Source organism: Glossina fuscipes, unplaced genomic scaffold (assembly GCF_014805625.2).
Source record: "Glossina fuscipes isolate IAEA_lab_2018 unplaced genomic scaffold, Yale_Gfus_2 27, whole genome shotgun sequence".
In the NCBI taxonomy this organism is placed as follows: Eukaryota; Metazoa; Arthropoda; class Insecta; order Diptera; family Glossinidae; genus Glossina; species Glossina fuscipes.
Genome location: NW_023998422.1, coordinates 2,150,155 through 2,168,541, shown reverse-complemented (window position 1 = coordinate 2,168,541; position 18,387 = coordinate 2,150,155). Strand labels below are relative to the sequence as shown.

Genomic DNA, 18,387 nt, shown 5'->3' with positions numbered 1-18,387 from the left:
ACAAAAATTATATCTCACCCACACTGACTTGCATGTTACAATAACCTCCGGCTAACTACGTCATAAGAGAAGCCACGGTTTGATCATGGTTAACAAGCTATCTTTTTGAGTTATCAACTCTTGGTCTACTATTTCCACTTTTTAGATATCCGTCACCATTCGCAACTCTCATAATTCGAAACATGTTGTTCACGAGCATAAATTTCCGACCACAATGTCTGTTCGTTGACAGCATGAACTTTAGTTTAGACTATCGCAGAGATCTTAAGATCAGAATAGTGAAGGGAGAAATCTTGCTCATTCATTTACAAGTGCTTCCGCAAAAGTTCACAAAGGAGAAGCACACTGGAATGTAGGAATCTTCGTCAAATGTGCTCGATCGCTAGAATAAGTCTTTCAGAAGATATTTCGATGCCTTTTTGGACCCACATCAATTCTTGTAAGCATTTTAAAGGTCGATGACAGCAATGCCTGATGGAGAACACTTTCATATAGCTTTCGATATAAACAGCACAGGAATGATGATGATGAGAGGCGGTACTATCAAGTTGATATTCCAGACGATACTCTAATGTATGGATCCAGCTAAAGTGAATGCTTAGCCGGTACAGCGACACTCTTAGCCAGTCGGGTATGCATACCCTATCACTGCTTCCGCACTTCTTTGCCTCTAATTATCCTCGTGTTTTTACACACGACTCTGAGCGACTTTTCATAAAGACAAGTAGACATTGAAGCCCGACGTACTATCTCGTTAAGAAGACTGGACTGACGTTTAACATTGACGGTTTTTTTCAATATTCCTTACGGTCATAACATTAAAGCCGTTCAATACATTTGCCAAGAATTTTTTAAACCGCAGCGAACCTTAAGATATTCATACACGCAAACCTCTTTTCGTGCTACCCTTTTTACCTCCACTCAAACTTTTTTTGTGCAGTTTTTTTTGTGGGTTTATGCAGTCCCTATACACCGCACAACGAACCTCCGCCATTGGCCGCGCATATGAAATTTATTTAATCGAAGTAAGCATAATAAAAAGCATGGGGTTCAAGCAACCCAGACTTCTTGTTAGGAATTTGAGAAGCGGCTTATAGTAAACCGTGGCTGGCTGGATCAGCTTCGGTTGAAGGTGTTCGAGTTGTGCCAACCCTCTATACTTAGGTAACAAGTACAAGAAAGCGCAGGTAGATAATAAAATAAAAAAAAGCCGGAAAGAAAGAACAAAAGAAAAGCGAGAGAAAAATTTCTTACACAATTTAGGTCCATATGCATGCATTTACATACAGTCGTAGCTCCTTGATAAAAAATGTACTAAATCCATCTCTCTCGTCAAGTCATAAATTGAAATGACGTTAGAATCGTGACATATACTAACATAGACCTCAACAGATTTAATAATTCGTGAATTTTTCAGAAAATATTGGAGCTTAGGCAATTCTCAATTGGAGGGGGAATACTGTGTAGAAAGGAAACTGGTATTTCGAACGTTCACATATATTGCCTACAAACAAATTACATAATAGAAAGGGAACTTGAAAAAAAAAATAAACCATAATTTCAAACATTTTCATTGAGTGAATTTTAAAGCTTTGGCTTTTGGTAGGTAGGCAGGTTTCAATAACTTGTGCAAACGAGAATTTAACTTTCTTACTTGTTTTTTCTGTTATTATCATTTAACCGTTACACATAATTGTATCTACATTTTAGCACACACCCAACTCAAATATTTCAGTTGGGCTGTCAAGTGTGTTGAAAATTAGATCCGCATGCATAAAAAAAAAGCGTTTATACAAATATGCGCATATAATGTTGCTTTCAAAAACGCCCTTTTTCTCTTAAGTTGTATTTTATTGCTCTATAAATTCATTAATTTTATCGCGAATCATTTTATTTGATATTAATTTTCTATTTATTTGCCATTAAACCTTTTTAGCGAAGCATAAATCAATTTTTTTATAAATTATGCAATATTTATAACTTGGTTTTTAGTATTTTTGCTAAATTTTTCGAAGAATTATTTTATTTAGAAAAAAATAAATCCATAAAAATGATGTCATCCTTCATGGTGAACATTGCCGCGATATATAAATGGAAATAAGTTTTTTTTTTTTTTTTTGCAAATTCGTGAATTTGTGCACATGTTTATCTTTGCTCTTGCGAATGCTAATAGTACTATGACCTAAATTTCAGAACATTTCTGAAGTATGGAGCATAAAATTTATTGATTTTCTTATTCTTATATGGTTTTTAGTTCACATAACTTTTTTTCATATAATATATAAACTTTTTATATCCCCATTAAAAATCCTAACAGTGCCGGCAAAAATCGTCGTTATGAACACGTAAAGAAATAACAATTGTACGCGAAACGTTATGGTGGTTGAATAGGAGCTCATGTGGAACGCATTGTGGAACTGTATAAACTTGAACTTGTCGCTTTGATCTGTAAAATGTGTTGCTAAAATAATGACAAAAACAAAACGATGCGGAAAAGAAGAATGAAAAATGAAAAATAAAATCGCATGACATAACTTTATATGCTATATGCAATTTGAACATGTTGATCGTGAGAAAGAGGACAATCTCGAAATGAGCTGCAAAGTTTCTCATTTCTCAAGTCAATAACATTCTTCGTTTGTGATATAAAACCTTTATATCCGTAAATTACCCGCAACATCGGACCAATTATATTCTATTCTTTGTAAAACGCACTTTTTCGCTACATATTCAAGCAAGTTTTATACACATACATATGTAACGTCCAAGTGAAGTTTTAACTCCATATTAGGGAACAAATGGTAGGTCGTTATACATATATATATGTATATAAGCAGCGAATAAGAAATAAATCATGTTTGATTTGGAACGAATTTTCTTATACCCATCACTTGATTACTTTTATAATATAACGAAAGTAGAAAGAAAGAAAGAACATGTCGAGAACACATAAATTTGTTAGAGCACTGCAAGTTTAACATGATTAGGTAAGCATAAATACCGCGTTAGAGAACTAAAAGTTATTGTATAGGATAAGCACAAATGTGTTGTTGCAGCAGACAGATATGATGTGTACAAATAAGTTTTGAGGGATTTATGAAAGGTAACATAGTTACACTAAATCGCTTTGGACTACATAATTTCCCTTTAAACATCAGCATGTGTGCTTTCACTGAAGTGTAAACAACATTCTTTCTCTCTGTATCTTTAACCATGTCAATCTCTGTGCCAACTAAACACAGTATGCTTGAAGGGTTGCTTTTTTGTTTTAATCTACAAGAATATCGATTACTGTGTGAGGCAGAGGGAACCCATGCTTCATCAGTAAATATTGGTTGCCGCGTTTTAAAGGTGGCCTGTTTGACACCGGTGATGAAGAAGACGAAGAGAGGCCAGTAACGTTTGAAGAGGCTTTATTGGAATAAGATTCTTGCCTAATGCAAAAGGAGTTCCCTGAAAATTTGGAAGTAACTCAACAAGCGATATCAACCTTTCTCTAGACCAAGGACACGGTGCTCCTTCCGACTCGCACTTGTCCCAGTAAATGGCTCTTGACCTGAACGAGACCCATTTCATACTAAAAAACCAAAAATTGGCCCGATTAGTGGATAGCCTCAAGAGACTAGACATTTTTCGACACGAAATATCTATACTGAAAGACGGAGAATAGTCGTAGCTAACGTTGGACGAAAGTTTATTCCAATTTCTCTGACAAAGCCTTCAAAGCTACAAAAACCACCCTCAAAAGTTTTTTGTACACACAATATGTTTATTTTCGTTGTATTTGTACTGCAAAAAGTACAGTACAGCCAATAGCTGGCATTTGATTCAAGATAATAAACGGAAAAGCGAAGTAAGCTTATACCTGCATCTTCAAGCAAATGTTACGCTCTGTAATTTAAGTCGCTCGATGTCAATTGCAGAGTCAACTTTACGCATGCACTACATGAATACAAATAGATGTCGAACTAATTTTGCCTACGTATATATATTATTTGATTCTTTACCGATCCGGGGTATATCGACTCTTACCCTGTGCTACTATATGCTGTTGCGATTAGATTTTCACATAAACTCTCGATTTTCCAAATATCTTCCACGGTTTAGTTATGAACTATCAGTTATAATCACAGTTTACAAGCGCGTACGTAAGCTTTTTGCCAAATCATTGTAGATCATTACAATTAGAACGAAAATTCGAGTGCTTTTTATACGCGTGCGAGAGTAAGTAAGAGCAACGGTAGCGAACTATAGCAATGAGCTGAAGAACAAACAAAGCCAGACCAGACAAATTGCACACTTTTACAAAGAATATTTACATGAGCACAAATATATATATGACAAAGTGCTTGCACACATACGTCTATACGTAAATACATTCATACATGCCCACATGCATCCATATATACATTCATAAATTCACACATACATACATACATGCATATATACATTCATAAATTTAGACATACATACATACATGCATATATACATTCATATATGCAGACATACATTCATACATACGTACATACGTAAATAAATAAATACATTCGGAACTCAAGCCAATGTCAGAAGATCTCAGAATTTCGGATTGTTCAACGAACACCTCTTAGCATTCATTCCTTTAACAAATTTTTAGGGATTTTACCAACTGAATAGAAAAATTAATACAATTAGTAAAAAGTAAATCTAATCTTCTATTTCTGCCTTTTTTTTTCTTTCTTTTTTTTTTGTCGACTTTTTAAACATCTGCAATTCATTGCCATAGCAATATCTGCTTCACTATTTATTCATTTATATACATATGTATATAGATATATGTGGATATATATATGCATGTATGCATAAGCATATTTAAAGTCTTGTTATTCACGCATGCATGATTGCCAGCTGTTTAGTGGTGAATGCATAACTGATGCGACATAGACAAAAAAAAAAAAAAAATTCAAACGATAGTAAAAGTATTTAAATCATTGACAACAGGTTTAAAAATGTACTGAAAAAAAAAAAAAAAAAAAGAAAAAAAAAACAAATAAAAAGAATAACAAAAGAAAGACAAAAACTAGCATAATGGCGCAAAAAAATAAAATTACAACCGTTAACATAAATAACAACAGCACCAATAGGCAATAACAGCAAAAAAAAAAAAAAAAGAAAAAAAAAAACTCGATTAACAAGTGTTACTTTTGCGCCATTAACAACAACATTGGCAGCAGCGATCGTCTGTTCCGAAAACTTGCTACTTTTCGTGCACTATTCATAATGAAGTTCAAATACATTTATTTAAATAAACAACAACAAAAACACTTATGCCGGTTTTTTTACTTCAATTTAGCTACACATACATAATAAATGAAAAAAAAAAGTTTTCGTGGCCGGCAGAACATACTCCCATCATATTATTTCAATTAACAATTCTTTTAATTTACTGACTGAAACACTCACTGGCGAACACCACCATTCTCCTGTTCGACTATTAAAAAGGCGAAGAAGAAAAACTTAATCGTTTTATCTTAAAAAAGAAGTAAAAATAATTTAATCGCTGAACTGTGAAATTTTGTCCGTTTGGTTTATGACTGACACTCAGTAAAAAAAAAAAAAAAAAAAAACTCGAAATTCTATGAAATATTCTTTATAGACATTGGCTACAAAGTGTTGATTAAAATGCTAATTACAAGAGCAAAGCTTGACTTAGAAGTGACTTTATTTTTCACAAAGAATTGTTTCTTACGAACTAAACAAACAGTTAGTTACTAGGAACGCAAGAAGTAAGAACAAAGTCTCTCGATTCAAGTAAACTTCTATCATCAATTTTTTTGTAAAACTTGTTAAGCAAATTTCGAAACGATAAGATAAGATGAAGTTAACTTTAAGTTCCATAGTTATGTACTTGTATAAAACTTTGAACTTTCTTAGAAAAGTGAAGAAAAGCCTTTGAAAAAAACTGACATTGGGTTAAAGCTTTAGTAGCATTCATATAAAATTTTATAAACCAATGACCGCATAGCTATAACGAACGATCAAAGCAAATTTCACGTAAACAGGAGCTTGGCATAGCTAATCTACGATTTCAACTAAACATAGGTACAGGAATTACAAAATTTTTTGTAAATTCTTAAGTGCCTTCATAAGTACAGTTAACAACATTCCGATAACGTTAACTGAGCTAAGCTGTGCTAAGCTTTAAAACGATGTTCGCCATAAATAGTAAGTTTTTGACAAAAGTGTTTTGAAATTTTCGCTTCGGTTGATGCGACGAGTTGTGAAGGTTTACGTTTTTTTCCCATATGTACAACAGTAGGAGATGGTGTACATATGTACGAATGTACAGCCTTCAAGCGTTTTCTCATAAATACCTCGGGAAAGTCACTTATGAACAATGACAAAGTTGTTAGACCAGTAAGAGTTCCACGTTCGCTGATCCGAAGTCATTCTTGCAAAATTCATACACTTGCTTTTTATGGGCATGGCAATAAGCCGTTCAGTAGAAGCAAGTAGTGCCGAATATTTCCGATTTTTCACTTACTTTACTTTTCTTCTTTGAACTTTTGTGGATAAACCTATTGGTGCGGATTCTGCCGGTGGCCACGTTAGAATTGCTCCGTAGTGCTTACACTAGATGCAACTGATATTTAAAGGGTGTTCTCTCATATATTATGATAAAAAGAATTTCATAACATAATCTAAGCATTTTAACCAAAAAATTATTAACAATAATAAAATACATAGATTAAAAAGAAGTTGTCAAGAAATTTGCAATGATGCGACACTTTCTTTATAAGTGCGCGGATAGTTTTTTCAAAATGGTAAAGGTACGGATAGGGATCGTAGCCCTGACATTGTATACGAAGGGTTACCACTCTCGTTTTTTATGAATGGTTAAGGAAAGTTCTAAAAATACATTTCCACGACTGTTACATTAGAAAAATACCGAACCTTCGGTCCTACTGCCAATCAATATGAAATAGTAAAGAACGGGAACATTTTTCGAAATGAAGATGCTTGCAATGCTGGGTGTGCTTGTTTGAAGCACGAATGGCAAATTTTAAATTCTTATCATTTTGGAGAGTCCACGGCCACTTTGTAATGAGACCTTTAATGCAAAGGTGAATAGGACCGCATTTCAAACTACCAGGGAACACATTTCTTATATTTCTTATATATTACACATTTCTTATTCTTCGCATATCACGATAGCCCATTTATTACATATATACATAACGATAAAATAAGTTTAAATTAGTTTTTTATTCTATTTCGAAAAATTACAGCAGAACTTGCCCGGCATCTGAAAGGGTAATAAAGCGAAGAATCACAGCTCATATCAACAAAATTAATGTCTGCGCCCGCTATTCCATAAATTCAAATTAAATATAAATTAAAGTGCAGTCGCATTAAAAAATAAGTTAAATGAATTCATTGCGTATATAGAAGAAGCTTAAAAAAATTTCTATTTTTCACAAAATGTTTTGTTTATGTTTTTTTTCTTTTTTTTTATTATCAATTTTAAATGAAAGCTTTCTTTTTTACATATTAAAAATAGTTAAAATGTTTGAAAGTCTGTGGACAATGATCTGTTTACAATAATAATGATGTTGATGGACGAAACAGTGATTTTAATGTTCGATTATAAAGTTTGTATATATTTTGTTTTCTTTTTTTTTCTTTTTTTTTTTTTTTATTATTTGATGAAATGAAAGTAACGTGAATGCATAAATTAGTTTTGTAGATATGTAATGATATGCAAAGAGAGACATTATTATTATTATGAAAATCGATCAAAAACAGTGAAATTTTTTCAATATTCTGTCTACAAGAGTCTGTTCGAGTATGCGAAAAATTTTAAATTAGAGACGTTTGCAGCGTCTCTGTCTGGCTGCCTTAAAGCAAAACAGAAAAACATACAAATAATTTACATTTAATTGCGGGTCAGGTGTTTGTTTGTGTTAAGGTATTTCTTAGTATTTTCAACACATTCGACATGTTTAACCAACTAAAGCACAATTAAAGGGTTTAACAAAGCAAGGAAAAAAAAAAAAACATTAAAAAAATGTAAAAATATTTTTAACAACTTCACAAGCTTCTCAAGTGAAAAATTTTACAAAAACTTAATTGATTTGTAATATTTAAAAGTCGCAAAAAAAACGAACAGTATGAAGTTACAATAATAAGTTGTTTGTTTCTTAAGCCCTTAAAATGACAAAAATGTTATTTCAAATAGTAGTAATAACGACGATTTTGAAAGATGAGAAGCTATTAATTTCTATTAATTTACTGTGAGGAGCCAAAGTCCGACCTCGTTTTGGCCTCACAGTTTCTCCGTCTCTGGTGCTAGCATAAGGTTGGGAATAAGAGAGAATAGGTTAGAGATTAAGTAAGAGATTAAGTAAGATAAGAAAAGGACTAGGATAAAAGTAGGATAAGAGTAGGGCTAAGAGTAGTATAAGAGTAGGACTAGGAGTAGGATAAGAGTAGGATAAGAGTAGGACTAAGAGTATGATAAGAGTATGCTAAGGTCGATAAATGAAGAAGTTAAGCGAGTGGCGGGGACTCGGGCATAGTCTTCTGAGGGAGACGTTATACGGGTTCCCTTATAAATTTTGAAGTAAAGTGCAACAGTAAGAAATAAATTGATGAATTCTAGAATTAACAAAATAAATTTCTTGTGACAAAATTCCTGGGCCGCTGAGCTACCCCAGGCCCAGAGAACGGGCAAGTTATGTCCTCACAGTACATCTTTCATACTTTGTTCATTTCAGTAGATTCACGCGGAACGTCTGGCCATAATGTTCACGTAAGTGCGTTATGTCTTCACATCACCGATATAGGCATTCATTATAAATTGTAGACAATCTCCTGCTTATACGAGTAGCCTTCAAAGAGCTCAACAATTCTTCACTAAGTTCTTTTTTTCAAAATTTCTATTCAAAAAAGAGAATTCCTTTTCCATAGAATTTGAAGTGCCATTCATATGGCAACAAACCCCACGAGCCGTACGCTTATACTGCTTATTCGAATAATCTAAATCCATCAACATACCTAAACTACCATCAAATAGCTAGTAGCGGATAGCTTTGCATTGCCACTACTACAACAGATTTAGCCACGTGCAATATCTCCTCAAAAATGGGCAAAATCTGCCATTTTCACCCATTAGCATAAAGTATCGAAAGTTAGTTTTTAGTGGTTATATTAAATCTTTTTAATATGAGGGTAACGAAAGTACAAAGGACGGTCACGGACCGGTATACTTTTCTTTCTAGCTACACTTTCGACAAAAGAATTGGTTTCCTAGTAGAGGAGCTTCTTCAACTTTTAAGCGGTTTTTAATAGCGCAATATAACACGAAAGCCAATCCATCTCACGAGTGAGTAACTTCGGTAAATCGGATCAAATTGATTGGAGCAAACTACTTCTCATTTGTAGCAAATTAATGATCTAAAGGATCTGTTCATCAATTTTTACTCAAAATCCTATTTGCATGGCTAGGGTTGATCGCCTGTAGCAATTCTCTTTCAGACATTCTGTAAAATTGTTCTTCGTAAGAGTAAATTTTCTTTTTCAATTAGATTTTTTTCAACGCTTGTGATACAAGGTATATTAAGTTAGAGGGAACGTATGTATCCCGCAGAGAGGCTGAAAATAGATGCCACTTTTATTATGCAGATCGATCCAGAATCATAATATGAATTGATCTAGGCCTGTCTGTCTGTCTGTCTATCTGATGTCTACCTCTGTAAATTTTTACTCAGGCTACACACCGCAATTTTTGAGTTATTTCGATGAAATCTGGTATAGTGATGTGTTTCGATCCAAGGACGAGTGTTATTGAAAATGTTTCGGCTTACTCCCCATATAACGTCCTATTCTGAAAAGCCGTTATGTGGAAAAAAATTGCAATTTTCATAACTTCGCGACAAAAGTGACTACTAGTACATCGGCATTCTAAATTGGTATGCAAACTTTGGGCCGGCTTGGCAAATTTTGAACCCCTTCTCATATAATAAAAACTGAAGTTCATATGACAAAAAGGTATAAATCATAATAGTAATTTAACATAAAAAACAAATTAGCTGCACAAAATTTGGGCCAACTCGGTCTGTTTTTTGGATCCTACCCTAATAAGGATTTTCACCAAAATTGATTCTTTGTCTAAGGTTTAATATGTGCTGTTGAAAATTGGCCCATAATAGTAATATCATACAAAAATAAGAATTGTGTTAAACAATGCGGTGTAGGGTATTTAATTGTCGGCCTCGCCCGACTGGTGTTCTTACTTGTTTTTCCCTAAAATTTGCTCTATTAATTGAGACAGAATCTTCGACAGTAAAGTGCCACAAACAATTCCCATATATGGATCAAAGAATGCCCAACCATCCAAGGAATTATTTACGAAAGCACTTGCGTCAAATACTACCTACCTACTATAATGATATTTGTAACAATCAAATTTAGCTTAGCTGCCCATTTTCCCACGCAGGCAATATAAATAGTAAAGTGTAACATAACTACATTATGACCAAGAGCTGTTCTTGCAATAAATAAATGTTACCCGCAATCAAGTATTGTGTAAAAGACGCTACAAGGTTTTTAATGCGTTTAACTCAACTTATTATTCTTTCCACTATTTTTGAAAATAAAGAATTTCGTTGAATATAAGCAAAAGAATTCACCCTTGTTTCCGAAATCATTTGCTCTTACATTATGTTATCTATCATTACTTGTCGTGTACTTTGCTCTTGTCGTACAACTTGTCGACTATTGCATTGTTTAGGCATAAATTAATGATCATCATTATTATTCTTACCACAAAGTGAATGAAAGAACAACAAATTTTATGATATTTCTTTAAAGTACGCGCACCATGAGCAAACAACGCATTTGTGGTTCTGTAGAAAAACTAAAAAAAAAAAAAAAAAAATATATCTATAAAAATTAGAGCAAATATTTTGTCTTAAGTTAATCTCTATGTGTTATGAGCGGAAGGCATTACACTTTAGTATTTGTGTCAACATTTGGCGCCGGGTTATCTAGTGCATCACATCTTTACATAGCTACATGATGCACGGTGCAGATGATCGAAAGTATCGTCTACCCTACACTTAGACTAAAGATTTGCGGCGATCATTAAAGCTGGAAGAACATTGACTAGCACTTAAGGAAGATCTACAGGAAACAATATACAAAAAAAAAACCGTCCCATCATGTTTATGTCTTGTCCTTCTACAACATGTAATAATTCGATGTGAATATTTACACGTATATCCCTCCTTAAAAATCTCTTGTGTTCCGAATTTTCAATAAATCAAAAAAATGATATTCGTCTTGAGATGATTTCTTCAGTATACGTCACCTTAAATAAATATGGAAGATTTGAAGAGTTTTTTCTATTAATTAAGGGTGTGGCAATTGTCCAATTTGGAACGCAATTTATCAGATCGTCATCAGTCTGAAATCTATAAGTTATTAATATTTTATAATTTTCATTTTTTTAAATTTGTTTCCTACGCTTTAAGATCAGATCGATGGTCAGATCGCTTCCATCGCTTACAAAACCAAACTTCACACTTTCTCTCTTGGAAGCATCAAGTGCTACGCTGATATTTGCATTCTCTAGTGCTTCAAACGGAGTGATAAAACTAATACGTTTGCATGTTTCGTTGGGTGGATATAAAAATGCGTTGAAAAATATTTAAAAACTATTTTTATACGTTAAGCGAAAAAATTTTTATTTTGGTTCCATCAAATATCTTAGTGTGTTTGGACACTTTTTCCCTTTTGAAAGTGAAGTATAAATTTTTAACCATATCTTGTTTTTTATGCTATTCGACTTTTACAAGCAAAAAAAAAAAAAAAAAAAAAAAAAAAAAAAAAAAAAAAAAAAAAAATACATAGGCTGCACTGAGCAACATGCGTGTTCAGAATATCAATGAATTTTATATGTTAGTAGAGCAATAACAGAGTTGCTATCTATTATAGGAATTATGTTGCATGCGAACGAAAACAATCAAAATCATTTAATAAATAAAAAAAGAAAAATGTGAAAAAATTATGTTCACTTTAATGTGAATCTTAAATACCCACTACTTTTAACAAATTGTTGAGAGGTCGATGAGGATCATTTTCGTACCATAGTGAAAGCGACTTCAGAATTCGGGCAGAATTTGGTGACTAAGCGCATTTTTGAAAGTCTAAATTAAAGATGCAGGCCCGATATATGATAGAAGTACACATACAACAATTATCAGGATGCAAAGCGATGTCATATCTTGCGATATCTCGAAGCTGCATTTATTTTGCGAGCGAAATAACGAAATTAGTAAACTCTCCTCTAGCGACGACTATCACGTACGTGCGTACAAGCGATTGTGCGTATGTTATCAGAAATGCATAAAGTGTTATGTTTCGTTGGTTTCTATCTATCATTCAACAGACATCATAACAGGCAGTAAAACTGCACAACATTATAACGGAGAAGAGCGAAATTTTTGCACTAGATCGTCTTCAGTGTACTTTCGTTTTCTACTCCATACTCGCAAATGCGCAATAATACCAAACTAATTGACTTAGTTAATCGATTGTAAACATTGTACGCTTATATGTTCAGTGTTTGTGTTGCAATGGCATTTACAGGCTTCTCCTGCTATTCGTACAAGTGTAACAGGTGCGTGATAAAAATTGCAGATTAAAAAAATAAAAAATAAGATAAAAAAGCGTTGGCGGCTTGCGGTGCTTTTTTACAGTAACATCTTTCGTAGTAATCGATAATAAAAATAAAAGCATTTAGAAAGTTCATATAATTGCAAAATACTTCGCTTTTCACTTTAGACGTGGTTCTTAAATATCCATCGAAAAGCTTTCATAGTAAATCAACGAGAATTTCCTTTAAACAGGCTTACCAAAGGATAATATTACAAAAGTGATCTATACTATTTTGAAAAATCAATTTATATATATATATATATATATATATTGTGATCTGTAAAACTGATCTGAACCAAGTACCACTTACTTCAGTTATAATAACAATAAGTACGCGGCTTAAATTCATTTATTGGAGCAATATATTTGTGGTATTAATGCCGACCTTTCTATCAAATAAAAACAAATTTAAATTAATCCTGAATAGCAAGCTTGTTTCCTTGGACCAAAACACATTCAAAGTGCTCAACTTCACTTCTAGAACTATGACTCAAAGGAGAACTCAAAACTAATATAATAACCAGCAATTGTTTTCTCTTCAGTACGACCTACAGAAACAAAACTAAATCTGCTACGATAGAATATAATTCTCAAACAACATTCGATTATGGTGAACTTAATCTACAATAGTGCAAATATATCACCTAAATGGGATTACTACATTCATATCATTTCGCTAAGAAGCGTTACTAGTGTGACATACCCTAAGTGGATTAAAATCATGTAAAGTTTGTTATCAATAAATGGATTGCTTCTTAATGATATTTGAAATCATGGCTACCCTGAATTTAATATGGCCAATTTCCAGGAACTTCCCTCGTATACCGAATAGTATCAATAATAGTAATAGTAGTTGTAATAGTAATATTACTTACGATAGTGATAGTGAGTACCAGTAGTGTTATCATAATATACCGAATGGTAGTAGTTATAGTAATCGTAGCAATAGGAGTGCTTGTTGTAATACTAATTGCGTTGGTGATCCTATCAGTAGTATTACCATAGTATACCTGATAGTAACAGTAATGGTAGTGCTAGTAGTAATACTGTTTGCGTTAGTGATACTACTATTATCATAGTATACCGAATGATAGTAGTAATAGTAATAGTAGCAAGAGGAGTGCTTCTTGTAATAGTAATAGTAGCAATGGCAGCGCTAGTAGTAATACTATTTGCGTTAGTGATACTACCAGTTAGTATTATCTTGGTATACCAAGTAGTAGTAGAAGCAGTAGGAGTACTTTTTATAATACTACTTGCGCTGGTGATACTATTAGTGATATCCTAGTATACTAAACAGTAGTGGTGATAGTAATAGTAGCAGTAGCATTGCTATTAGTAATTCTGTTTGCATTTGTGATACTACCCATCCCATTTATTCCCATTATATATATTCCCATAGTATATAAAATAGTAGTAGTGGTAGCAACAGTAGCAATAGCAGTGTTTGTCCTAATACTACTTGCGTTGGTCGCACTATCAGTAGTATTATTATAGTAACGCTCGATTTAGCGGAATTATAGCAAGATTTCTAACATCTGTGGAGCTAAGAATTTGCTGCTTTAATTTTAATTAAGAACATTGTACGGGACATCTAGGACACTGCAAAATATTGCTTATGTTGACATAGTTACAGAAATATATTCGAAAGAACGCAACAAACGACTTTTCAATGAAAATATTACGACCTGGAGCAATGTTGGCACGACTGATAAGGAACGTGCAAGCTTTTTTTTATGGATCTTTTGACTTAGCAAATTTGCTTCATAACCAAACTGATATCAAATTTGCTGACAAACAATATGCCAAAAAGATACACTGTTTCCCCTATAACTAGTAGTCGACCAAAACGCCCGTTATTGGAAAAATTTTTTAAAAAAATTAAATTAAAATTGTCAAATTTATGTTAAGCAGTTCAGGCTTAGAGTGAACTTTAAAAATTCTTCAATTTTTGCGATTTTTCGTCAAAAATATTGACTTTGTTTATATTTGGCATTAACTCATTAAATTTATCTTGAATGTTGCTTAAAGTGGTTAAGCGAATGTGCGCACAAGTTATACTTAACTGAAACAGAAAAACATTATTTGCATACATTTATGGTTGTTGAATAGCCGATGACCGTGTCGACGAACTTTATTTCAGTATTTAACTTATTATTCTTCTTCACAACTTTTTTGTTTACAGATGCAACTCCAAGGCATCCTATCTGCCACGCCAAAGTTTGGAAAAGCAGACCAGCTCAGATCCCGACCGTGGTAGTTATAAAATGACTTTACACTCAAATGAAGATTTAGTTGCCACTAAAATCGCTTCTCATGACATATTGACACAAAATGGAAAATTGCCAAATAACTTGCCTGATGTTTTACCGCTAGGTGTTAAGCTACAACCTACGTTATGTGGCACATCAACAGCAGCTACATCGTTAAATAATAGCAGCATGTTGCGCTCTGGTTCCAATAATAATTTAGCAAGCACTTCGCCCACTCAGCAGCAAACTGCGGACACGTTACCTAATGTCTTTGCAGGATATCCGCAACAACGTCACACGGCACCTGTACTTAATACATTTTCCTTATCAGCCAGTTACAATAGATCTCAATCCCTGGTAGATGCCGATAGTGTCAATAACAATCTCACGACGAATATCGCAGGCACAAATAATAATCATAATCATATCCCAAATCGTTATATAATGACGGCCCTGGCGGTCGATTCAAAAACGGCATTAATGAATCTGGAAGTAACTAGAGAAGGATCTGCTCCACCACCTATAATCGCTTCGCAACATCACAAGCTACTAAATTCGTTTACCGATGATCATCTAATGCACGACGAGAGAATCAGTCAGCATAGTAGTAGTTCGAGCAGCCTTAATAGCAATCAGACAAGCAATGAGAGCGAGTCAAAAATCTTTCGAGCTGAATTGGTGAACACAACTCTGCCCAATTCACCGAATATATCAAAAAAAGCAGTTATACGCCAGGAGTCGTTAAGGGAAAATATAGAAAAAATCACTCAATTGCAATCACAACTTATGTCGGCACACATTAGCGATAATTTGCTAATGAGCGGTTTCGGTGTAACATCCAATTACAATAATAATATCAAAAGTTCTCTAATCAATAACCAAATTATCGATAGGCAAAAAACCTCGGAAGAAACTGAAAAGAAATCTTTAGTGGATTGCACTCAGGTACATGCAGGGGAAAACAACAAGGAGTATCATATAAATGCCAAAAAACGAGCAGCAGAAACTCGTGCAATAACCTCTGACGGAACAGAAATGGAAATGAAAAAAGCAATCTTCTCACCAAAGCCTGATCCTGTCGAATGCAAGGAATCTAAAGAAGAAAAGAATATATTATCGCAATTAGATTCAAATACCGATAGTTTAAAGCTAATACAACGCAGTGAGTTGATATTACGTGTTAATCCGTCTACTGTGGAAGTTGCCTCGCAAACCGAAGATGATTTTAATCATAGCCACAACGACTCAGATATGCAGCGAATGACGGATAATCATAATACTAGCAAAGAAACGTCACCAGAAACTCCCTTACACACTACTCTGCAACCGCGACAGATACATTCCATTGAATTGGATTGTGAGAAACGATCACAGGAGCTGGCTCGAATGTTGCCGCCAAACGATAATTTAATTCTTATGTTAGCACCACCAGGTCGAAAAACTGTTACGGATTATGTTAGCCAATTATATAATTCGAATGTACCAATGCGACCCAGTAAGCGTGACGTTGGCACCTCTACTCTAACACGCAACAATCAATTAAAACTGGAACAGCAAGGAATAGCCAGTGAAAGATTAGAAAAAGTGGAATTGCAATTAAGTGAAATTGAAGTGAACACTGCTACAGAAAATTGTGATAAAATAAAGAATAAAGTGGTAAGAATTTGCTTCAATAAAACAAATAAGAACATTATAGTCTGGCAAGGCCGAACGTTAAATACCTTACACCACAATTCCTATCTTTATATGAAATTACTATTATGGGTCAATTTTCATTAGCACAGCATAAAACTTAGACTTCAATCAATTTTCGTAAAAATTCTTATTAGTGTAAGATCCCAAAAAAAGGCCGAGATGGTCCAAACGTAAATAGTTAATTTGTTTTTATGTTAAATTTCTGTTATGATATAATTCGTCATCATGAAGCATTGAAAATTATACCTTTTTATCGTAAGCACTTCACTTTCCATTATAGGAGATGGGTCCCAAAAATTGCCACAGCCATTCCAAAGTTTTCATACCACTTTAGAATACCGAAATAATACTAATTAGTCACTTTTGCGGAGAAATTTCGAAAACTGTAGTTTTTTTCCACGTAACTTGGACCGATCCGAACCATTTGCAATAGCGTTCATCTTCGGGTCAAAATACATCACTGTACCAAATTTTATCAAATAAAATATCAGAAATTCCCACATATAGCTTGAACACAAATTTACATGAACCGACATCAGTCGGGCAGAGGGACAGACAGGCTTAGATGAACTCAGATTATGATGGGTCTATCTTAAGCCCTTCTGCGTGTTACATACGTCCACAGTAACTTAATATACTCTGTACCACAAGCGGTCACACAAGCAGATCGAACACCGAATCGCTGTCCACTATCTAGAAATATTACTCAATGTTTTTTTCCTTTTTTTTTTTGTTTTGTCACATGTCTAGGATGAATTGATTCATCAACTAAACAATAAGATAAACATTTTGACGAAGGAAAAAACTGCTCTAGATGAGGAAGCGACTTTTAACGATGAATTGGGTAACAACTTAATCGAGAAGTTAGCGGATAACGTTCGACCAACTGAAGCTTCTAAAGGCCGTGCCTACATAACTGATGTGGGTCATATAACTGGCTTATTGCTCTCGTTATCCGAACGTTTGGCCAAAACTGAAAATCAATTATATGCAATCGGTGAGGCCAGTAACGAAAAGGTAAGATGCTCTCATTCAGTTTTTCACTAAAACTTTAAATTAATGCATTTTCCTCCGTTACCTCACGCAATGTGTGTGTGTGTGTGTGTAGCAATGTCTAGAGACTAAACGGGATCGCTTGTTCGAACAACTGTCGGAAGCGAAACAGCTTAAAGAGGATATTGAACGTCGCGGTGCAAGCGTCACACAATTGTTGGAAAGAAATCTTAATGCCGAAGAGTTGGCCGCTTTTGAATATTTTATTAATATGAAAGCCAAATTGATCACAGATGGGCGTGATATAACCGATAAAATTAAGAAGACTCAAGAATTATTAACGGCCCTTAATGAAACTCTAATCCAAAGCGACTGTTAATTAAAAACAAAAAAAAGAAAAAACAAAAAAAACTGGAAGAAGAATACAAAGAGCAAGAGTTGTGATAAATAAAAAAGGATTTTTCAGAATGGAAAGAAGAGAAAACCTAGAATAGCTTTTCGTATCATCTCGTTTATCTAATGAAAAAGATTTCATTTACTTTCCCGTTACATTGTTGAAAGTAAAAATAGAGATTTTTTTTTAAATTTTCTTTTGATATCGAAAAGAGATTTTAACGGTTCCTTTCAAACGCACAGAGAACAAATTATAGCCGAAAATATAGAATTAAAAAACTGGTGCTTCTGTACTTCATAAATAAAAATAAGTTTTTTTTATCATCTAACCGAACCGAACCGAACCGAACCAAAC

The 18,387-nt window shown here is 33.8% G+C and overlaps 1 protein-coding gene across 1 annotated transcript in view; it reads left to right on the top strand.

Annotated features, from left to right (window-relative positions):
* LOC119636109 (protein Shroom) overlaps positions 1 to 18,050 on the top strand; it is a 99,360-nt gene extending 81,310 nt beyond the window's left edge. Inside the window, exons 5-7 of the mRNA XM_038031255.1 lie at positions 14,885 to 16,607; positions 17,397 to 17,663; positions 17,755 to 18,050. Of these exons, the coding sequence (XP_037887183.1) occupies positions 14,885 to 16,607; positions 17,397 to 17,663; positions 17,755 to 18,018 (2,254 nt within the window). The 3' untranslated portion in view covers positions 18,019 to 18,050. The remainder of the gene's footprint in view (positions 1 to 14,884; positions 16,608 to 17,396; positions 17,664 to 17,754) is intronic.
* The last annotated feature ends 337 nt before the right edge of the window (positions 18,051 to 18,387 follow it).